The 24,785-nt window shown below is 41.0% G+C and overlaps 1 protein-coding gene across 2 annotated transcripts in view; it reads right to left on the minus strand.

Moving 5' to 3' along the window:
* Positions 1 to 673: 673 nt before the first annotated feature.
* The window catches only part of LOC121896978 (homeodomain-interacting protein kinase 3-like), a 39,155-nt gene continuing 15,043 nt past the window's right edge, over positions 674 to 24,785 (minus strand). The window contains exons 5-18 of one of the 2 annotated variants that reach the window (XM_042411146.1): positions 19,790 to 19,913; positions 16,063 to 16,182; positions 15,343 to 15,429; positions 15,031 to 15,215; positions 14,679 to 14,844; positions 13,934 to 14,057; positions 13,600 to 13,694; positions 12,394 to 12,545; positions 10,811 to 10,972; positions 10,348 to 10,719; positions 10,026 to 10,187; positions 9,620 to 9,894; positions 6,894 to 7,045; positions 674 to 5,111 (exon numbers count right to left, since the gene is read on the minus strand). In XM_042411146.1, the coding sequence (XP_042267080.1) occupies positions 4,542 to 5,111; positions 6,894 to 7,045; positions 9,620 to 9,894; positions 10,026 to 10,187; positions 10,348 to 10,719; positions 10,811 to 10,972; positions 12,394 to 12,545; positions 13,600 to 13,694; positions 13,934 to 14,057; positions 14,679 to 14,844; positions 15,031 to 15,215; positions 15,343 to 15,429; positions 16,063 to 16,182; positions 19,790 to 19,913 (2,746 nt within the window). In that variant the 3' untranslated portion in view covers positions 674 to 4,541. Of the gene's footprint in view, positions 5,112 to 6,893; positions 7,046 to 9,619; positions 9,895 to 10,025; positions 10,188 to 10,347; positions 10,720 to 10,810; positions 10,973 to 12,393; positions 12,549 to 13,599; positions 13,695 to 13,933; positions 14,058 to 14,678; positions 14,845 to 15,030; positions 15,216 to 15,342; positions 15,430 to 16,062; positions 16,183 to 19,789; positions 19,914 to 24,785 lie in introns of both variants that reach the window. The other variant, XM_042411145.1, reaches the window with a different exon arrangement.

Genomic DNA, 24,785 nt, shown 5'->3' on the forward strand with positions numbered 1-24,785 from the left:
CAGCAGCTGATTTACCATTTTCTCTGCAGAGTTGTCAAAGCAGGAAAAGCACAGGTGTAAATAATGATGGAGCCGTCCATTAACTGTCCCAGTAAGCCACGTCAGAGTGAGCACACACAACAGCAGAGCGCTGGAACTGCCATCAACACTGTTATTCATTACACCTGCACTTTTCCTGCTTTGACAAGTCAAAATGCGTTGCTGTGAAAAGGGTCTATTTAATACTGTCAGTAAGTTAATGAAGGATCCCTTTAAGTGTGCCAACAATTAGAAATGCTTACATTCTTCATTGTGCCACCCAGAAACATTGATTATTGTCAATGTTCTAGTTACTTATTATTAAGTGGTACACCAAAATCAAAGTGCTCTTTCATTAACCTACTGACATTTTTTAACTGCAGCTACTGTCAGTTAAATAGATGTGCCTATAGGCAGTAACATAACCTTTACTGTAGCCACATGCTAAATGGCTGAATCTGGAAGTCTCTTTCAGGCAAAGGGCTATTATAAATGTTTCAATATAATCACTATCAAATTATTGACATCAACATAAAACCAACACAGTCGTCTGTTAAGACTTTGTTCATTGCTTCGATGTGGCAATAAATACAAGTAAATCAAATAGTAACACTTGTACATGAATTGTCTTTCAACAAAGAAAACAAACACTGAGTGAAGCAAAAAGATCTTTTTTAATTCAAAGTGAATCTTGACATAGTACACCATCAATTCATAATTTGACACTCACCAATAAGAGTCACCAAGAAGGAACCCGCTTTTTGTGACAAAGTACATAAGGCTTGGTCACATTGAAACTCACTGAGAACTAGAGGGGGGAAAAGAAAACGACCGCAAACTGGTAAGACACACATTATTACATCCAAACGATAATCATTTTCCCAGTCCTCATATTGTTGTATATTGCACAGTGCAGTTGCTACATGTCAAACTAGTGTAGCATTTAAGAAAAAAAAAAATCAAAAACATAAAATCATAAAGCCACACAAATCTACACATATTTAGAACAGTAACAGTTTCAATTTAGCAATCGTGTCTACATATTTGTGTCTAAATACAATAAATGTCAACCCAATAATTAGATAGCTGTGGTACAAAATCTACCTAAAACGTGTCTTAGGATTTAAATTGCGCAATTACAATTTTTTTTTCAGCCCAGTACCCAAATGAGATGTGTCAGACCAATGTTTGAGTTGGTAGTTTTGACATGTGGGGGTCCAGTAAAAGCAGGCCAGCAGGGACCAAAACATTGCTGACTACAACCTCTGAAACACTGATGAAAATAAATTGGATGCAATTCTCGTTTATTGCCATATCCCCCAAAAAAAGATTAATAGGAGGGACAGAAAGCTTAAGTTCCCCCTCATGTTTTTGGAATTATGTGTTTAGCAGCCACTCTGCTTTGTTACTTGAGGCTGCTGGGCTCCGTGTGCTTGTTGAGCTTTGGATCTGGGACTGTTTGACCCTCTGGTGACTTTGATGATGCAACTGTCAGCGTTAGGCTGCAGTGGGGCAGGATTATCTATCCTAAGCAATCAACCCAAAGTGGTGGGGGATTATGGCGTGGGACATCACTGAGGTGGTACATGTGTTCATCTCATCGCAGGTGCTGAGCTGATGGAAACAATAGAAACATATGGGGGGGAATCAATGAGAGCAGCTGCACACCACAGGGTTAAAATGAAGAGAACACCTTCCATGAAGTGAAGTACAGATTACTGTGCGGCAACACACCTCTTCAATCAGTTAGATATCTAGGCTGCACTCCACGCTGAACAGTGCGTCCTCTCATTTGTTTAAGGATCGTCAACACAGTAGCATAATAGACGAGTACACAAAATACACCCAATACTTGAGCAACATAGCAAAACCATTACAATGTAATACAATAAGTAGGTGAGGATTGGGCAACTTTGGACCTAAACTTTTAGTATGATTGATGGATAAAGCCTTTTGAAAGAACCCCTGACTGAAACACATGATGATATCTACCTATGGTAATAGCTGCATACAAGAACTATCAACATCCCGATCACAAAATGAGAGACAACTCTGTGTATCCATCAGAAATGCAACAAATAAGTCATCTGCAAACCAAAAACAGATGTCTCGGGTTCCACAAATACATTCACGGTGTGAGAATAAAGCTTTGCATTTGTGTATATTCAGGCCCTATGTTTTTTGAGTACTGCACGGTGTTCTTGGTGAGCGCAATAAAACATTCCCTGACTTGTACTTTCTTAGGACTGTAAAAAAAGAGATTGTTTTTCAGACCTCATCTCAGTCTAACAAACAAATAACTTTGGGGTTTCGTGATGTGAAAGTAGGAGCTGATCCCCTTAGAAGGAACTAGTCTACACATTTCCGACTGCTTTGATATCAATGCGATGCAGCCACTTGTTTGAAGAAAGGCACTAGTTGTACAGTACAAGAGTTGCAAATACAGTCCAACAAACGGGAAAAAAAAAGCAATTTCATCAGAAGAAAAACAATAATACATCAACGACACACCAGTTACAGAATCCAAGAGTGAACCCAGCCTACGTTTCAAGATGAAATACTGATGCTAAATGCTCACACACACACAAAAAAAAACACACACACACACACACACACACACCAAAAAGCAACAGAATAAAAAAAGAAAGAGAAAACTCATAACTTCCATTACAGCAGTTTACAATCACTTCAAAACAACAAAGCCAATATACAGAGGCACAAGCATATAGGAATAGCATTCAATATACTCTATGATCAAAATAAAATCCACTCCTATTGTATCTAGTTGTCTGAACTACAATACAAAAGAGAGAATGCAGGCTAGAATGAGATTAATCCTCTAAATTCACAGCTACGAAGTGGCAGATAATCAGTACATAGCAGCTTATTATCTATACATTCCAAATACAATTTGCCAAACATAGCTCAGAAAAATAAAACCTCAACCTCATTTTTTAAAATAGAGATCTCTCAATATATTCCAATGTTGATAACTGCAACAGTATGCTGGAGGTGAAGGGAGAAATAGTATCGACCATGCTTCAGAAATGATTAATGAACAGTCTTTGGTGCTGATTGGATTAAAATACCAGCTGATATGACGACAGGTAAAGACGCAGCTCTACTACACACTGGAAATCAAAAACACAAAACCAAAAAAAAAAAAAAAAAGCAAATATCAAGGCTATTCATCCACCCTGAAGGAATGTATCAAAACTGACAAAAGGCTTCAATACATGGACAAAAGGTTCGTCTCACACGAATATTTGAAACAATTACCGATAACACCTCTAACACTCAATAGCCCAGCAATGATACTGTAAGTTGATAGGTTATTTCAAACACTGAGAAGCATTTAAAAGTAAAACATAAAACAAATTTTATCTCTTTTTTTAGTCTATGCCACTCCCAAAATCTAAAACATTAAATGCATTAATGCAGGTCTAGCCTAAATGCAAAAAATAAAATAAAAACACAGCAACCCAGAGGCTATCTAGATTGTATTGCAGTTACAGTAAACAGTGACAATACTGTTATGAATTAAGTACTATAGTGAATAGAAATCGATTATCAAAATATCAAATCACTCTTTATGTACATAAAAAGCTCATTCAGTCAAAGCCCTAAATGTGCAGCCTCTAGCTAAAGTAAATCCATACTCTGAGTTAGAAAGCAAACTGAAGTTTGAACATTTGCCAATATTTAAACATAACCACAAGCAGAATCCTCATATTCATCCAATAAGCCCATCGTATTCAGAGTCTAAAGGTTAAGTGCTGCAAGCCCATTTAAATTTACAATCTATAAGCTCCTGAAGTAACGTCATAAACTCTGGTTTTAAGGCACTAGGAGATGGCAGCAGCAAAGTCTGCCTGAAACAAAGACAGGAGCGTTCAATCCTGGTTAATACAGACTGGGATGGCTTAAAAAACAGATCTGAGCGGCTAGCACATGCTACAAGGCAACAAAGATAAAGGGTCGGCCTGACAGCAAACAACAACGAATGATTTCCAGCCACTAATTAGATCATATTCTCTGAACACTACTCAAACAACAAATGACAGGAGGTAATGTGCAAAGGACACATTCTTAATTTAAATTTCCTTATCATCATCATTTGTGAATTCATTCACTCTTGTGATGCTCTCTTATAAAGCTCTGCAGTAATCGATCGTTATTTCTTCCGCTGGTTGACATGATTTTGCAGGAAGTCTTTCAGAACACAAGTTGCTCTGACAATCAAACACCATCATTGACTTTTGCACCTCCACATTACAGAGGCCTCGTAACACCATAAAACATCATCTTCAGCATCATTACTTTTGGGTTTCTTCCTCAATCCCCTATCATACATCGTTATTCATCTTCCTCTTGTTAACCATATTTTCCTCTTCTTCATATTCATCATCACAAGTGTCCGTTTTGTGCTCTGCTGCTAGCTCTACAGGCCCAGGTCGCAGCCCCAGTCCATTTCCTGTCGCCCTTCCTCACAAGAAGGTACTGCTGCGGCCCCGTCCTGCTCCTCAGATATAAGAGAACTGGGGGTGGTGGCTGAGCTTGGTGGGGCTCAGAGGGAAGCCTGTGTAGGCGGCTGGTGAGGCCATGTAGGGGTGAGGAGGGGGTGGCGGAGGGGGGAAGGGAGGTTTGAATTGGTGGGGGTGGTGGGCGTAACCGGGTTGGTGATGGGGGTGGATGGTCGGGGAGGGAAGGAGCCTGTGTGGGTGGGGAGCGGGGTGTCCAGGGTGGTGGGGGTGGGTGCTGATGCCCAGGGTCACCTGGTGAACTATAGCGCCCCCTTGGGGGTGGGAGAGACTGTAGCTGTGCTGGAGGAGAGGGGGAGGAGGAGGGCGAGAGGGCAGGATGGGATGGGGGTGGTGGGCGGCGGTGAGGGGGCCGCTGGGAGGGTAGGACAGCAGGGTGTGTGTGGGCAGGCCCTGGGTGTGTGTGTGCGGGGCGGCCGAAGTGTGCGTGGGGCTGCTGTGTGGCAGGTGCGTGAAGGTGTGGGTGTGGACAGTTGGGGGGATGTAGGCGTGCGGCCGCAGAGGACCATAGTTGCCGTTCCACTCTTTGTTGCTGTGGTTGGAACCGTACGGCTGCATCAGAGAGAGAATAAACAAACACAGTGACAATCTGTTAAACACCCAAATTCTACCCAGACTGTTCAAGAAATAATCTGATATTTTGGGAAATATGCTGATTCGCTTTGTTCCCAAGAGTTAGATGAGAAGTAGGCTTGGGTGGTATCACAGTATTACAGTACACCAGAGTATTTAGAAATACGGAAGGTATGATTTTCAATACCATCAAAAATACAGACTCTGAGTAAACCTGAAGTACACCTGGAGTTTACCAGGTGAACTTGAAAACAGCGTGTAATCCTCCCTCTAACTATAATGTGGATTGCAATGGCAGAGTGGCGTTGTCTGTATTTCTGCTCGTCGACTCCGCAGGAAGTGAAGACTGCAGAGGAAGCGATTCAAAGTTTATAACTTTGCTGAGAACTTTAGCCAAAATATGAGATATTCGTGTCTTGTTATGTTTGTGGTGAATGAAACTCTTTTCTAGATTTTCATCTGCTGGTCTTCAGTAAGTTTATTTTAAATTTAGTTATTCAGCTGTTTCTCTGCTACTGTACTGGATGAACAGTAAGAGACAGTGTTAACTGTTTCATCTCTGAATTTTTGCCTTGTACTTCCACCTAAGCACTCATAATCATAACATATTTTCTGCGCAGTTGGCGGTTTGTGGGTTGGGTTGGGTTTGGGTGGTTGACTGACGCGGGCAGTGTGGATTGGCTCCCATAACAGGTCCGGTGGGTGCAGGTATTAAAAAACCCTGACCCGCACATCACCACTACTAATGTCATACATGCTACAATGACTTCCATCACCAGCAGCTCAGCTTTTACTTTTTTTTTTTTTTTTTTTTACAAATACATATACCCCTGTGAAATGTCAGGAAGGTATGAAAAAAAAGATATCACCCAAGCCCAATGAGAGATTGATTCCAGCCACATGTCTGTTCAGCATGGAGCTGGAGCCAGCAGCTAGTTAGCTTAGCTTAGCATTGAGACTGGAAACAGGAGGAAACAGCTAGCCTGGCTCTGTCCAAAGTTATTGAAATCCACCTACCAGCACCTCTAAATCTCACTAATTAACATGTTATGGATGTTGTTACCTTTGGACAGAGTCAGGCTAGCAGTTTCCCCGTTTTGCATGTTTATGCTAAGGTAAGCTAACCAGCTACTAGCTCTAGCTTCATATTTAGCGTACAGGCCATTTCCCAAAATATTGAAATATTTCTCTGAAGTCATTGCTTGATGTTTTTATCAAGCCCTTGCTTCAGGGACTGAAAGGAGACCAGAATACCATTTATTGTACCAGATGGGTTATATTCCTCAACTGGGTCAATTTTACTAAAATTTGGTTTGTTTGTATTATGCAGCTGTCTTAGGAACAAAGTGTCCGAGTACCTTTGTGATTTTCACATCTGTCTGTTTCCCACCATGTACTCCTTGGGTTTAAACTTTTTATAAAGGTTCTTTGCACAAATTACCTTTTCTTGCTACCCACACCTGTTTTTGCAAACTGTTGTGTAAGCTCATTAAAATTATACCACTACACAACTCAGCCCCCGTTATTTTTAATCTCCAGTATTTCAAAAGGAAAATTTTTTGGTATTTCTGCTGAATAATTCCAGAGACCAATTTCATTTGCCTGTCATACAACTTTGGACACAACATGCCCTCAAGCTCTGCTGCAAAGCATGAGTCATCTCATTAATATTCTCCAACAGATTTTGAAGAGTTCTGCTCCTTTTCTTTATCTGCATCCTGCCTCAAATATTTTAAGAGAAAGGAAAGGAACTAGACTGACCTGTCCAAAACCCAGAGGGTGCTGCTGCTGCCCCGTCAATTTTTGTTGCCGGGACAGGAGGGGGGCGGATGGGAGGAGGGGGACGGAAGAGGGAGTGCTTTGTTGTCCTACCAGGCTGCAGCGGCCTTTGGACCGGGACCAGGACTCTGAGACTGGGACAAAGAGAAGAGAGAAGGGAGTCAAACAAGGACATACATATATATTGCAAAAAAAAGATGGCAGGTTAGTCCGCATGACCTGAAAAGCTAAAGACAGTGAAATAGAGCAACAACTACCAAAACTTCAAACAACAAACAAGCATGCATACCAGAGAGGGAATAGATTCCGATGTTCTTTTAATATGGAGCATATGTTCCTCTTTAGACCTTAAATGCAGGTATTTCATCTGAAAATGTTACCTCCAAGGACTTGACAGCTGATCATCACTGTCTACTGAGCTAATCTGATCACACTGTAGAGTAAATTGAAGGTTGCACACATTAAATTAACTGATCAAGATGCCCCCAAGCCACTGATGGTGTAGATCTAATCATAAGGTCAATGTGCCATACTGTGTAGCACTTCACAGTGCCAAACACTGCAGAGCTGAATATTTGGGGGCTGTGGTGACCTTTAGGATGAGCTATTAATATGACAAGCACACAATCCTCATACATGTGCTGTGTTGCTTTACCTGGCAGTGAAAGGCTGACCAGACAGGCTAACTAACATCAAACAGTATGATGAGACTGGTCCATGTTAGGCCCCAAAACCTAGGAACACTGCCAAAAACTTATTTTCAAATGTTTAGAAAATGCCAATATGATATTGAAAAAAATGAATAGCAGAATTTAGCAGGGATGCCAAATTGTTCTCCTGAGTGCTGATGTAAAAACAATCAATGTAGCTGTAACTACAAAACAGCAGCTAGATTTAACATTTCTAAGAGAGCTGTGCGATGCAGTGTAGAAAGATTTACACAAACCAAATTTGCACTCAAAGCAAAAGCAGGAAACCTGATGAGATACCATCTGAAAGTATATCAAGCTAACACCTTAATGAGATGCAATGCGTATAGCATACTGTACTAAGCCAGCCAAATAAAAACAGCCAACTTCTTTTTTAATTAAAGTCAAAAGATGAATGGAAAAGCTCAGTCTTAATAGCAGAGGACATTGAGTTAACAACACTGAAGTTTTACTGAAGACTGAAAGAAAGTCTCCTTTACTTTAATAATATTAAAAAAGCTAACAGCTAATTCAACTATGGTGGTGTTGGACGTGTTCTGGTGTGGCAATGTTTAACCTAACCTACACTTAACAGATATAGTGAAATGACTGCTGTAGATGTTGGCCAAAGAAAGGCACTACTCGATGCTGCAGAATCATGCCACTCCTTTTGATTACAGTCAGTGTGGACAAAGTGTCATTTTACAGCAGGACTGTGATCCCAGTGAACAAAAGAGAATGACCTGCTTCAGATGAAATGTCTGAATTAGTGGTGTAGAGGAATTTGACAATTTAGCATTTTATGGTCATGGTGTAACTGTAACTTCTGCTGTCATTAAAGAATCATCAAACGTGTCCTTCACATTTAAACAGGTTGAGAATCTTCCCATAAAACACAGCACCATACAAATAGACAATAAAATCCATCAAGTTGGTGAAAGAGAAAGGCACATAGATTGTTGGCACTCAGAAAAGGCACCAGAGGAGCAAAGTTGATCCTTGGACTCTGATTTGTGTCAGTTTTAAATTGACTCCCCTATTAATAAAACTAACACGGGGAGAACTGAAAGGTGAAACTGATCACACACCAGTGCCTTTGGGCAACTTTTGCTCCATGGCAAGAACCAGCAGAGAAAACATAGGCTCTGATTCAATACCAAATGAAATGCATCCACCTTTCCCTCCACTTGGGACTACATTAACTGTACTCCAGTTAAAGTTAACAGTAACTTAAGGGAACAGGAAATACACTGAATGATTTTACTATCAACAATAGTGAATGCTCAGACGAGGAAAGTTTCCATCATTTTACTTGTTCTGCACCGCATTCAAAATAATTAAATTGCTGTGCCTTTAGAAATCTGATTCAGTAAAGCTTACATTACATGTAGACATATGTACATATACAAAAAAAAACACTGCTTATAACCCAACTATTTATGTGTAATATGAGGGAAAAACACACCCTCTCTGTATTTGTCTTGAGAATTTTCTCTTGATTCTCTGGAAAATTTCCTTTAAGAAAAGTGTTACTCTGATGGAGGGAAAGCGATGAAAGTTAGGATGCATCTCTGGGTATTAGACTACAGTGTGGCCAGTTCTCTGCTGGTGTCTCTTGATCACCTGTTAAAGCCTCTATGACCCACTAGGGGGCGGTAAGCCCCTACTGCTTCCATATGACCTGCAAAGCAGACACCGCCAAAGCAAAGGTGACAGACCACAAGACAGGTGGCAAGAGGGCACATTTATAGCAAAACACTTTTCTGCGTGTTAATACAATATTTTCATGAAAGCACCAAACTCCTTTAGCTTGTAATGATAAAATTGAAAAAAAAAGAAAGAAAAAAAATCCCAAAACAGATATACCATCTCTTTTTCAGATGTTAGTATGCTACACAACAAAAACAAGAGCTTATCTATGAAATCCATCCTATGTATAATCAGAGGAAGTCATACAGTAAACTCATGCACAAAGAGAAATATTTGTTTCCTGTTTGAAAAGTAAACACCACCACTGACCTGTTCTCTGGAAACGCTCCTCTGTCCCTTGAGTGTTGTTGTTCTGCACTCTCATTGGTGGAACCACCATTGTCCTGACACCACGGGGACTCCTGCCCTGCACTGCAGGGGAAGGCAGTGGTGCTACCATGGCAGCCAAGGGTGGGCGGTTGTTGTGGTTACTATTATCAAGGTAACGGTAAGGACTGTTGCCACGCGGGGAAGTTGATGTGTCGGACGTGGGGGAGCCTTCCACTGTGTCACAGCCACTCTCGTGGCCGTCGTCCTCTGACATGCTGGGTACAGAGGAGAAATAACACATGAACCTGGCTGAACTATCAAAACTTATGAGTGTGTTTATATTTAATCTCTCTTTCATGGAAAATTAGTTATTTGGACATTAAGACAAACATCCACAAACAGCTACCTGTTGGGTCTCTTGCAAGGTGAGACAGAGGGGCTGGACTGAAGCGAGTTGGAGGCAAAGGAACTGGTGCTGAGGCTGCTGTCGGGGCTGCTGAGGGAGCACACTCTCTCCATGGTCACACTGGTGTTTCTGCACGCCTCACACACACACTCTTCTTTACACCTACAAACAGAAAAATACAGGTAAAATTTTCTTCAAATCCAATCTTAATCTCATATTAAAACATTCTGTGGTAGGCCAGGTGAAGGACACACAAGATGCCCTTCTCTGGGCTACGGTTGATTAGGATCATCCCCTTTAAATTGTCTTTGATGTTACTCACTCGCTCAGACGGCACCTCTGAGGATCTTCATCCTCCCCTTCATCTTCTCCGTCTGTCAGTTCACTGCGGATGCTGATCACACTGGGCGCAGGGCTTGGTGTGTCACCCATTAGAACCGCCACGTCTCGCTGTAGTTGACTGGAACGCTCCAGCTGTCTGATACCATTTGGCACAACCTCTTTGAAGCAGCTGACTTCTTCCTCTGCATCATCTTCCTCCTCATCTGTGTTTTGAACTTCCTGTTGCCTGGTTTCCACCACAGGCACCTCCCTCTGAGGCTGCTCCCTTCCTGCCACTGCCTGACCAACGACATCGACCATCTTGGGGGTCCGACACTGTGATATGTGGATGTTGCTCGGGTGGGATAGGTTCCTTTTTATAAAGAACAGTTGATGTGTTAGATACAAATGAAAAGGCAGAGAGCTTCTACTTTCAAAGGATTGATTACAATTCAGAAGCTCACCTGTTGTGACTGTGTCTGTTCCTTTTGGTGGCTGGCTGGGGCCACACAACATGAGCTATGCCAATGTTGATTGGCTGATGGGCAGAGAGGGCTGGCATCTGATTGGTCAGGAGAGGCTGCTGCATCATTGAACTGTAGTGGCTGCTGTGGGGACGCACTTTCCTGTGAAAGATATAAAAAGATAAAAGTAAAAAGGGGGTGCAAGAGAAACATCATGCAGCTCACCATTCACCAAATGCAGGTAAATTTAGTCTTAGGCGAGTAAATTATGGACATCAATCTGGCCAGTGGAAAAAATAAATTTCCGACACGCGCTGGAGAAAGCTGCTGGTTCACTGTGTTTGTTTGTGGGGGTAGATAACTCTGTTTCACATTCCAGCATAGTAGATGGCGGTGATGTACCTTAATGCTGGTTGCCACCCGCCATAAAATGGAAAAAAGAGAAGAAGATAGTGCTGCACACCCAGCAGCAGGCCGAGGAGACAGCCATCGACTAGGGTGAGTCTGAGACGGTGGCGGGAGCAGGAGAGCTGCCCGGGCTTGTCTTGAGATAACATTATCTTCTACCTTCTGCTTAGAGGTGGGGAATTTACAACTCACAGCAACTTCATACGATGTAGTCTCTGGCTTTTGTTTCATTTCTGATTTGTCGTTAGCGTAGTTAGCACGCATTAGCTTGGAGGATTAACTTAGCTTGTTAACTATGTTACTTGAATGTTGTTGTTATCCTGAGCGCCCCGCCGAACCCCGTTCTGGCAGCTCAATAAAGCGTTACTTGTCGCCACACACAGAATGTACAAGTAGTACATAATCTAAAGTAATTTTCTAATCATGATCCTTCTATTAAATCTGGAATTCAATTGAGATGTAAAGTAGTTCTTAATTAAATCATCACTGAAACAATGCCAATGGATTTTCCGATTGATTGTGCTGCTGTGGTCTTTACATTAATGTGATGGCTTTTAATTACAACTTCAGCACATTAACGTGTTGAAGTGCATGTTTGCACACTACTATAATATTGATTGACAAATGTATATGAGATCAAGATGACATGATAAATAGTGATAATAGCAAATTGCGATAGTAAAAGGCAATTTATTATTTTGGCTGGTAAAAAAATCAGTCTGGCCAGAAAATCTTTCATCTACCAGCCACCTTGGCTGCTAAGCTGAAAAGTTAATTTTGGACACTGACTTTGGTTAAAAAAAAATATGATAGGAACAGATGACTACTGTAATGAAAACAAACAAATTCATAACAATTCCTAACACAACCATCACTTTATGTGTGATGTATTGCTTCCCATGCTGAGTCTTTGTCATCTACATTTGTAAATGAAAAACCCTTTTAGAAACCTGGTTGAGCATATGCATAGACGGAAAATGGGTTTCTCCAGCAGGAGTCTAATTCTGTTAACTCTTGTTTTTTTTTGGTTACATTTCAGAAAACATGTTGCAACAGAAAGCCAACAGTAGCTGTTACTTAAGTGCACGTATACACACTGAATGCACGAAAAATCTTTGACTTAGAGGAAGTCTCGGAACCGGGAATTTCCCAGACTTCAAATTTGGGTGACTCACCCCCAGTCACCGATCCTCTGCGGTCCAGCCGTGCTATCGTTGGTTAGGGAGGACGGGGGTGGTGGAGGTGGGTGAGAGGGAGGGGGACCTACTGGAGTCATCTGCTGCCAAGCTGCAGGGACAAGGAGCTGCTGACCCCGGCTAGACCAGGCCTGCTGTGCGGACAGTGAAGGAAAATCAGGGATGTTATGCCATCATCAATAAGGGTTCATACACTATGGATTTCCATGACTTTTCCATAACTTTAAACCAGTTTTCATGACTGAACATTCTGTAATTTCTGTGTACACATGAAAGGTTTGTATAGTAAACTAACATCAATCATTTTCTACAACATTAGAACTGAGTGATAATTAACATCTTTTATCAGTGGAAGCATATTGTAATGATATGATCATATCATGTTGTCATTTTATAAGCTTCTGCTGCCCAAATTAACAATAAAAACTAACATACTACAGAATTCTCAATGTTTTGTTTTACAGTGTTTATTCATCAGCTTGGTCTGATGTAACACTCAACAGTGAAACACAGTTCACTTCATTTAAAATCAATTGGTTATTTCACATGAACTTGCATACATGTGCCATATCGTGATATTAGAAAAATATTTTTATTAATGTCATGATAATATAGGCTTGATTATAGCTTGCATATTACAAATAAATTTTAAAAATCACTGGAAAAATTGTCTTTGTTAAAAAAATACTGCTAGCTGGCTATCAGGGAAGAACTGAAAGATTACTAGAAAGAAAAGTATTACTGCTGTCTGTGCTTCTGTTTGTGATATGGCATCTGAAATATACAGGTCATGTTTAAATTTGTTATTCACCTTGTTAAAATATTTATGAAAGTATTTCCCATGGCTTTTCCAAAACTTTGTGATTTCATGTTTTTCTAAATCTTTTCCAGGCCTGGAAAATTCATGACTGTACAAAGCGTGATCTATTGATCCCCATACATACAATCTCTTTGAACTCCCTCAGAACTAGGTCTGCTGTTGAGTTCACAAGTGAGTGACAAGTTAGGAATTCAGAATCTTGCTAAAAGACAAATCAGCTGTGTGACTGCAGGGGCAGATCCGCCTATACAACTAAGTCTCTGTTGTTCCAAATGTTACTTTCACTGTCTCTGTCACTGCATCTTAAAACATTTCTACATAGTTCAACTGTTAGTACTTGCATGCTAACAGGATCTGTGTTTTACCTGTGCTATTACACCCGGCCTCACTGGTAGGGGTTGTATGGGAGGGGCCTGAGTTACCATAGGAACAGAATACCCTGCTGGTTGATTAAGATTACCTTGAAAAAAATGCATAAAACAAAACATCAATAAATGTAACAGTGTCTTGGTGAAGCTATGGCACCACTCATTTACAGTTAACTGCTTTAAATTAGAACAGACTGAGTAATGTTTTCCAAATCATTCTGATTATACTGTAAAACATTTTAAAATATGAAATCTGTGTAATAAAATTACGTGCACCTTTATTAAAAAAAAGTGTGGTTAAATCATTGTAAGCAGTATGCTGTCAACATACCCTGCATGGTGGGAGGACAAAGAAGAAGAGCAGGTGGGAACGAGTCGCTGCACCCAAACTGACCATTCCCAGTTGTTATAGCTATCCCAGGATGCAACACTGATGGAGCCGACTGGGTAATAGCCTACATCAGAAAAAGGGTATAAGGGGGTGGTGGAAGAGAAGACAGCAGAATGAAGAATGAAAAGAAAAAAGAAAAGAGAAGAGATGAGAATGGGAAAATGTGGACAGAAGAGTGATGGGATTAAGGGGAAATGAAGCGAATGACAAAGGAGAGATACAAAAAAAATACAGATACAGGAGGAAGATTAGCTGGATTACAGTGACTGACAGCGCCACGTGTGACTGAGACAGACACCAAGAATAATATTCTGAGGTGAAGTGTTATGGCACCTTCTCTCCTGAAGAGGGCAACATGAGGTCAACAGTACAGAAACATTGCTAAGAAACATTACATAACCAAAGAGTCATATTCATAGGCATTCAGTTATGTATCTATCCTGAAATAAATGGGAAGTCACAGAGAGGCTAAGTGCGAAATAAGTTAAGTGAAATTCCATGTGGAATGAATGAGACCTAATTTTTGGGTGTAACAGCATTGCTAGTAAGTTTGTCTCACTGATATAAATGATTACTGATGTTTTGAAGTGATACTTTCCCAGATCTCATACAATAGAAAACATTACTAGTTGAAAGCACACACACACTCATACAAACACACACACACACTCACACTCACACTCACCTGAGTGTGGACTGGTATGTTGCTGTAGCCCAGAGGAAGGCCAGAGGAGACAGTGGGGGCTACAGGAGGTCTAGAGAAATGAATGGTGTTCTGGTTCAGAGCGTCAAAAACTGCATTAGTGGGCCGACTGTGACACATGTCCATGATACGGAAAGATGACTGCACACTAGAAGAGATCAGAGGAGATGTAGTTGGGTGAGGAAGAGATTCTTTATGATTAAATTTCATGCTGCGGTCAACAATATTGCAGACAAGAATGTAATTATGCCATCCCTTTGCACAAAGCTAGAAAAACAAAACAAAACACCATCGTGCAAGCTACCACATTTCATGTCAGTTGTCCCAGCCTTACTGGTTACTGTGTGGGTAGTCCAGCAGATGAGTCATAGTGAGGAAGGGGTGATTGAGGACGCTGTCAGGAACAGTCCTGTCCTCTGCATCAATCAGCAGCATGCTCTTCAGCAGAGACACAAACTCCCTCCTGTCTGCTTTCTCTGCTTGCATGTCACTGTTATCAGGACTCAGCACCAAGTTCACCTGAAAAGGACGCAGTGAAGCAGAAAGAGAGAAAACACTGCATATGAGAGCCACAGAGGGCAACTGGTGGATTTTTGAATTCACAAAGTATATCTGTAGACGTGAACTGCATTCTGGTTGGACTCACATGTGCTATGTCATGCAGACAGCTGAAGATATACTTTCTGGCTTCTTTGGATTTGAGTCCCGTCTCTTTCTCATGCTCTTCTGTCGTCTGGAGGAGAAACAAAAACATAAGCCATAGAATCTATGGTATGTATGAAGTGTATATAAAGATTTCTGTATAAACACGTATTCGCGTCTCTGTGTGTTGAAAGCTAATAGTGAGTCGTGTTTCAATGATGAGGAATAAAAGGTCAAAGCATTAGATCAAATATACACAGGTACTTGGAGTAGAGTATGTGTGTTTCCATGGAAATCTGTGTGTTCAAAGTGTTAGGTGGTTGTGTTTTTACTGGGAAGTACATGTAGAGATAAATATTAGGCTCACATTCATTTAAAATGTATTCAGAGTCAGCTCAGCAGGTAGTCTAAACACAGTTTCACATTTCCGTGAGCTTTCCTCAGGGTGTGCTGGCTTTGTCCTGTTTTGAGAAGCTTAGGCAGCTGTTTCCTATTGGGAATGCACTACCACTTCATAGTTTTTTTCCTGTTTGAAAGGACTTGCGCTAGAATTTCCAATGAAAACGTCTTGCTTTTCTTAAGTTCTCACCTTCCCAGTGCAAACAGTAGATGTCTATGCCCCTACCAACACAGATATCAGTGACTGTTGACAGGAGGATGTGTACTTTAGTGTATGAGATGCATGATGCGTGCGTGTATGTTTATCTGATTTGCGTGCAGGTACTTTTAGTCTCCAGGAGGCATAGGGAGAGTCAGACTCTTTGGAGAAGAAACGCGAGGTCTTGGTCCCCTTGTTGAGCAGCTGCTCGCTAGGCAGGCCTTGAGTCTGAGAGATGTACCGGATCTGAGCCCAGAGAGACAGGAAACGGAGAGGAAGAGGCAGAGAAAGGGAGAGAGGGAAGGAAGAGGAAGGAATTTAAGTGTTGTTGGACAAGGGGAAAGAAGACATGGGAAAATGTGGGAGAAGAGGATTGACAGAAGAAGGATAAAGAGGTGGAGAGAGAGGAGACAATGGTTTTCATCACAGCCTCTTAGCTGAAATAAGATAATCAGCTTGAATGTAATTAAATTCATTTCAGCCAATGCGTGAAAGTATATCTTTTAGTTCACTCTAACCATACATAATTTTGTAATTTATGTCGGCAGCTTATTAGTGTTGAGGTGAATTTAGGAGAATCTTTTGCTGTTGCTCAGATGTGATTTTTTTTTAAGGCTGATCAAAGGATCAATATGATCCAGCTTCAGTTGTTGTTAGCAGACAGTTTGCAGCTAGTTGGCCTGTTCACACCTTAAAGGCTTAAAAGCCACCAAACTTCTTTTACACCAAAAAAACTAAAAACAAGAGTGAGGATATTCCTTCAGTGAGTAGCTCTTAAAGCTGCCCAACCACACATATTCAGTGTATTCAAATCAATGCCAAATAATTCAGCAAATTATTACCAAATTAAATATCTAAAACTGTCAGAAGAAAATACATGTCTTTTTGTGAAGAATCAAATGGACTGACTCTCATTTAAACCAGTGGTTTAACCTTTTTAAAGAGGACATAAGACACATTCAACATGTAAACTTATGTTATACTCTCTAACTTGGATTTTGTCCAACAGCTGGTCTATAAGTTACAAGTTATCTAATACGGCATGTTGGGTCCCTGCACTTCAACCTTCACTGCTCTGCCAAACTGACATAGTTAGAGCACTTCACGTGGCCAAAACGGATGCAACAAACAAGCCACACATACACACAGATAGAGGAGTCAGAGGTTATTGACATTTGACAGAGGTTACTGATATTTGACACATCAGAGCTCTAATTTGACAGTTTCATTAACTGTTGTAAAGACTGTTTAATAAAAAAAAGAGGTATTAAAATACACATTACATTTAAAATTGTAGTCCTTATCTTTGGTGTTACTCCTGTTGAAGGCAGATTTACCAAATACCAAGCTAACCTTGTTGCATTCTCTACCCTCATAGCCAAATGTCATATGTTGCTACACTGGAAGAGTCCTAACCCCCCTGGCACAACTTCTTGCTTAAAAGATTGCATGTCTTTTCTCAACCAAGAAAAATCAAGCACACAGTCAGAGGATCTGTGAAAAGATTCCACAGAACCTGTGACCCCTTTCTCTCCCATAGTAACTCTCTAATTGCAGTGGACACTTAATCTGATCAATACCTGTCTTTACTCCGCCCCCCTTCTTATTCCTCCCTAATCTGTCACTCAGGAAATGTATTTTGTACCCTCCTAGGACATGTGGGAGGGTGGTTTGCTTGTGGGTTGAAACAGTTTAACATATCTGAAAACCTCAGACTTCCTATTTGCAGTTGGTATCTGTATTGTCTGTACCATGCTTTTAAATCTGCTAAAAAAAACCTTCACACACACAAAAAAAATGTAGTCCTTACTGAGCCACAGCAAATCTACTTCACCTACAGAAGTATGCTCAAAGCCTCATGTCTTTAATTTCCTTATTTGAACTTTAAGTGATAGATTAAAATGTTGCTGTTCCTGATGAAAATCTTATGATCTGAGCCTGCTTCAAACTAGTGAAAACCCTCCTCTGAAAATGCAGTAATGCAAGTTATGACTCGTGGGGAAGTGATCACATAGAGCTCTCAAAAGGCACAGGTTTGGATATTTTGAGCAGTATTGAAAGAAATAAAGATTACTGAGAGAAAGACAGCAGGTCTCTGTCTCTCCACAATGTTTTGATCTATAAATCCATAATGTTATATAATGTCAAACCATAAGCATAACATCACATCTATCTATTGCATCACACTCAAAATTCTAAACTATCTTACTTGAAACAAACAGTCAAATCTATTGCACAAGAGTTTGTTCTGTTTGAGAAATAAAAATGACACTACTGAATCATGCAAAGTCATGTGTTAACTGGGAATTCCAAACATGAATATCATGTAAAACTACATGACCTTTCTATGATATATTATAATATATTTCCACTGATTTGTTCATCTGTTTCTTTTGTTTTTCTGTTCAAGGAAGATTTAAAGTCCTTACAGGTGTGGTTTCCAGTACTGTTTGATTTGCAAGTTATAAAACAGATTCTGGTATACCCCTGTGAAGTGAACCATCTGTAAATTTTCCAGATATGAGCTGAATTTTCCCAAGAATCCATCAAACTCTCTGGCCTGCCCTGTCTTGATTACCCTTTAAAAATACCATGATATTCCAGAAATTCCATGACCAATGGAAATCCTACAGTGATACGTTTTACAGCGTGTGTGTGTGTGCATTTGCGCACATGCACGTGTCTACGGCCCAGAACAAACACACTGACTGGCCAGAGGGCACTGGACTGAGAACCTGCTGATGGTGCACTGAACGCTCACCACAGTGTGTGTGTGTGTGTGTGTGTGCGCGCGCACGCACACATGTCTACCATCAGGCTTATGTTTATAAATACATTTTGCTGTGTAGAGTGGAACTGCAGTGAGCCTTGGCATAGCACAGCATGCTTTTGGGGGCTCAATGTGCACGCGGGAGTGTGTGCGAGTGTGTGTCCTGGCATGGCCCAGTGGTACAGCAGAGCTGTCACTGCTCAGCAAAGCGCTATCAGCCAACATCTCTGACTGATGACTGTTCAATCTGCTAGCTGCTGCTGGAGGCACAAGTGACACCGCACCAAAAAACCTCTCTGAAAATGGACACATGCATGTGCATTTAACAGGGTCTCATCAAACAAGCCACCAATTCTTTAAAGACTGTTCGTGCAATGGAAGTACAGCCAATTTCAAACATTTGGTTTGGCGAAGAAAGCCAAATAAGTTAGAGCTTTAGAGAACTTTGCAGATGTCCATAAAAGGTCAAATATCACTTTCTAGTATAATAAATTCCAAGACAAGACAATACCCGGCTGTCCAAGTTTCTCTTTTACCAAATTACCAAATTCATATACTGAACACATGATGAGACTTGATTCTGATCTTCACAGAGTTGCCTATAGTTCAACACAGAGTAATCCTGTACTGGTCTGTGAATGTGGTGTGGACCTTTTCCCATGCTCCCTCTCCCTCACCAGGGGACTGCGTTTAGAGTCCCAGTTGTGTAGTTTAGACCGCGGAACGCTGTGGGAAGATAATCACACATTGCCAAGAACAATTTCCTGATTCACTCAGCCCAGATTAGTACTAGGTGGATTTCAAGCTGGATTTGTTGGACTTCAGTCATACAGCAAGAGAGAGATCAGGGAGCAACAACAAATAAAGGTTTAACTATATAATGAATGTACTGTTGGGTTCCATCTACTGGGAAAGCAGAGACCTAAGAATTATAAGCATTTAATATGTATCTTTTAATCTGTGAAAAATGTAATTTCTCTGTTTATTTTGTCCTCTTTACTCCCTCGCCAGGGGAGAGGGATATATCTTTAGGGTCTCTCCTTCCCTCCCTTGGAGTGTGTGCGTGTGTGTGAGGAATGTTACCTGGTCGTACTCCAGCGCTCCGGGGTAGAGGGGCCAGCCCAAGAAGAGCTCAGCTATCACACAGCCCAATGACCACATGTCTATGGCCTCACAAAATGGCAGGCCCAAAATAATCTCTGGAGCCCTACAGAGAGAAAAAGAGAGGCAGAAAAGGTTACATCTGGGAGTTGGTCACAATGTATAATCACACAGTTACAGCCCAGGAGGATAGCATGTGTTTGGATAAAATGATTCACAGAGCTAGGATCTCTGCAGCTTTTGGTGGATGAAAAAAAAAAAGGATAAACAGAAAATGTGTCTGGTGAACCAAATGGTGAGATAGTTTAGAGGGTAGTGGAAACCCTGTGCACCATATAAAATCAATATTAGGAGTGAGTCTGGGTTTAAAATAAGTACTACTACTACTCCACATAGTGCTTCCTGCATAGAGAATTGAAGGGAGCTAGCCTCCTTGCACAACTTCTGTTGTCTTTATCAAAACCCCATCATGTCAGCAATGACAAAAGCTATTTCAAAAGTGCTGCGTTGAATTCATCACTGTCAAGTGTTGATCCAACAGCAAGGCATTTCAGGGTGGTACGTGATGAAAAAACATAATGTCGTTGAATGACATGCTAGCTAATTAATGTTGGCCATCAAAAGCATAATTCACAATACAAACAATTAGAGGAACATTTTTCAGGATCTTCTTTATTTTTAGACTTCTTAAACTGTGTCACCTACAAGAAGTATTTAGTCACATTTTCAGTTGTCATGGTCACAGATCATTGTCTTATTTCATTTTGATTGGTTGCCAAATTTCAAGAGACCAGGTCTTATCTAACATGAGTCTGTGAGGAGGCAGATGCCAGAGACAAAGTACAAGAATAAGAGACAGAGTAGATATATGGACAAGGGAGAGTGGCATAGTTGAGACCATGATGGACAATGAATGATAACTCTCATCCCTGTGAAGTCTTTTGGTTTAGTTTCTGTCTGGGTCTATCCATTGACCTAACTGAACTGAAACTGAAACCAATGCCAAGGAAAGGACCAGAGTGGGCTGGCACTAACCTCACTGCCAGTGCACAAGACACTGCAGGGAGATGGGTGGAGCAACAGCAAAAAGTGAGTGGAGCTCACTGGAGTTCAGGTAAGACATGCATCCTTTCTTGTAGTTGGCAACCGACGGCATGTTACCTGTTAGCAGCTGGCATAGCCATAAGGCTTAGTGGTACCCAAATACCTAAACAAAGATACACCCCTCCCTTCATGCACCTTCAGAAGTTTGCATGTTGGCTCCACGGGAAGAAATCAACAGTATTTGCATTTATTCATTCATTGATAAGGTTGATAAGTTTAAAAACACATATAAAGCAGGATATTTGTGTGATTTAAACAGCTGCCTGCTCAGATTACACTTCACTAAATTCGACATAAACAGAGCGTGAAAAAAACACAGGGGGGCTCCGTGAGACTGTGTGGGATTCAGTGTGGATTGATACATTTAATAAAATGGAAGCGTATCTGTTCTGTGACAAAACACTTTCCATGTGAATTGGCCACAGCCTCTCTCTCTCTCCAGTTCGCCAGCCCTCCCCACCATTCAACGGGTACTGGCGATAGAAGACTGTCATGTCCTCACACAGACAGCTGCTCTGATGACTTCCTGTGTATGAACACGAATGCCCCCTGCTGATTGGCTGGAATAGTGTCGCGTGGCTCCATCCGAGCCACTTTGTTGGTTTCCCGTTTACAGAGCCAGGGCCGTGTATGAACACCAGATTTTTTTTTTTCAGCGCACACACACAGAACAGACAGCTAGCAGACTGTGAGGAGATTTTCGTTGAATTTAACAAAAAGTGTATTAAACAATCTTTCTCCAGAATCACTGCCTCTACCTTTAAATCCCCTTGACCTAACAACAAATCATTTTACCAGTACTACCTGTGTCAATGTTGTCAAATGTGTATGTATGCAATCTCATAAAATCGTGTTGACCATCATTTTAAGTATAATGCAATACAACACCACCATAAACCACAGCCTCTAAAATGACCATGGAGATAAGTCAACATCTTTCTCACACAGTCTCAACAAAAACTGAATATGGTAAGAACTTATTGCAGGGCTGTTTTGTGAGTCACTACACAAGAAATTACATTCTCATCAACAACAGGTTATTCAGAGACCTTAAACTGAACATTACACCCATATGACGTGCATACAGTGTTAATGCAACAAAGAACTAAATCTCTTCCAGTGAATGGACTTTGTCACTTACGCAATTCAAAGGGACTAGTAATCTTGCAGCAGTAGTGTGAGCCCGCTGTATGAAAACAATGGGCTATTAGGCCTGGACACAGCAGCTGAGCAACAGTGCTGCAAATAGCAACCACTGCCGTGACGACCACAGGGGGAAATGACTGTTGCCAAGCAACAACCGGACGCAAGACCATAATGTAACACTTCTACAGGGTGATAAATGGGGCGATCGCTCATCATTATGTGTGTGTATAACTGTGAGCATGCGTGTGTCAATGTGCATGCATGTACGTCTGCGTGTATACAGACAACTGCAGATGTTACACCCATCACTTTCACAGCACAGCCCATACTTTCAGCCCTCCTTAGCCTGAAGGAGGAAATTACACTTTGCCATTTCCTATTGCTCCTTCAAGAGGAAGAAGTAGAGTTATGCAATACCAAAAAGAGCCTTGGGGGAGACTGCCACAAACATTTATAGTTCAAGATCACAGAGCAATCCTGCAAGAGCAAGGACTACGACGTTGATTGTGGTTTTCCTAGTTTTAACTTATTCTTAAGTGATGTAATTAACAGAGGAGGATTTTCATAAAAATAAAGCTGTCAGACAACACAGTAACTGTTTGGACACAAAGCATTTATTCTGACAAACTGCAATTCGTAATGTACGTTCATATTCACTCTGCTCCGACGGTCGAAACGTGCCTGACCTGGGAGCAGTCACACCGCCTCTCTATGCCACCACACACCACCCTGCAATGATGGCTCCCAAAGAGGCCGCTATATCAGTATTTACATTTTAGCTTTGCTTTGTTCTGTATCATATGACTGATGTTTAAGTGTGCCCACATGACCAACACAGCATTTCCTCATGGGTAATTACATCTCCTAAAACTTCTAGTTGTAACAATGTCCACTCAACATCTGAAGAGAATCCACACTTTCAACTCACATGGCCATGCTCTACTGACTGAATACACAATAAGTTATCGTTACAAAATTAGGGAAAACTACACGGACTTCATTGTGTTTTTGTTACACAGCTTTTAGCTCTGCTTAACTCACAGGAAAAGACTACAGACTAACCTTGACCCTAAGTTAGGCTATTGCTCAAGATTACCAAAACCTAAAACTAAAATATAACGTTTTGCTGCTAAAAAGTGTAGAGAGTTTTAGACATCATCTTTGATAGTAATTAGTAAGTGTTTTGGCTTCATACTGATGTCAACATTGGTCTGTTTCTCTAAGAGATGAGTGTTAACTGGAGGTGATGAGCAGATATTCTCACAGACTGCACAAACACAGGCTCAGGGTATTGCTTACCATTACAGGCCTATGGCAAAAGTAAACAAACATGCACACACACAGTGAGTCGGAAGAATAGGGATTAAAGTGAACACACAAAAATAAACCTAAAGAGGAGTGTGTGTGTTGTTGTTCCCAGCTATACTGCCAGAGTCATAAAAGCAATGGCCCCAGCTTTCCAGAGCCGTAACAGCTCATCACATAACACACGTATAACACACCCGCACACACCCACAGGTGTTTGGCAGCCAGACCAGGTTCCAGAACTAACTAGTCACACTAGAGAGCAGCAGTTGGGACAAGTGCAAACACTGCAGAGTGTATGACAACACACTGCTGCTGTACAGAGAGAACAGAAATACAGTAACTACGAATACATACTTAGACTTCAGGCATGTACTGTATCTGAGTGTGTTTGTTAATCTGAGTGATGTTAAACATGATTTGATGGGAAGGCGAAAAGGACATGTGAACCCTGTGCTTTAACACCTGCAGACAAAACTGATCCATGATGATCAAATGGCAAACACATCCCACTGCATTACTAAGACTTAATGTGTGGAACAGCTGATCACATTACATGAGAGCATATATGCGCAAGGCAAGCCAAGGCAAGGCAAGGCAGTTTATTTATATAGCACATTTCAACGCAATTCAAGGTGCTTTACATAAAACATTAAAAGCATCAAGAAAAAGAAAAACACTATAAAAGTACATTTAAATACAGTTAAAAACAGTCATTAAAGAGCTAAGAGAATAGAAAATAAAAACAAGCTCAAAGTGGATAAGACAGATAAAATACAAGAACAGTCTGTTAGTTAGTTACAGTGCAGTGTTAGAAATGAATAATTATTTGATTTAATAAAAGGCAGCTGCAAACAGAAAAGTCTTCAATCTTGATTTAAAAGAGACAGAGTTGCAGGAGACCCGCAGTTTTCTGGGTTGTTGTTCAGATACGTGGAGCATAAAAACTGAATGCTGCTTCTCCATGTTTGTTTTGACTCTGGAGACAGAAAGCAGACCTGTCCCAGATGACCTGAGAGGTCTGGATGGTTCATAACGTAGCAGCAGATCAGAAATGTATTTTGGCCCTAAACCATTCAGTTCTTTATAAACCAACAGTAGTATTTTGAAATCAATTCTGTGACAGACAGGAAGCCAGTGTAAAGACCACAAAGTGATATGATCCACTTTTTTTGGTCTTAGTGAGGACTCGAGCAGCAGTGCTCTGAATCAGCTGCAGCTGTCTAATCGATTTTCTAGAGAGACCTGTAAAGACACCATTACAGTAGTGGAGTCTACTGAAGATAAATATATGGACAAGTTTTTTCCAAATTCCGCTGTGACATCAATCCTTTAATTCTTGATATATTCTTGAGATGACAGTAGGCTGACTTTGTAATTGTTTTAATGGGGATGTTGAAATTCAGGTCTGAGTCCATGACTA

This window comes from Thunnus maccoyii, chromosome 5 (genome assembly GCF_910596095.1).
Source record: "Thunnus maccoyii chromosome 5, fThuMac1.1, whole genome shotgun sequence".
NCBI lineage: Eukaryota > Metazoa > Chordata > Actinopteri > Scombriformes > Scombridae > Thunnus > Thunnus maccoyii.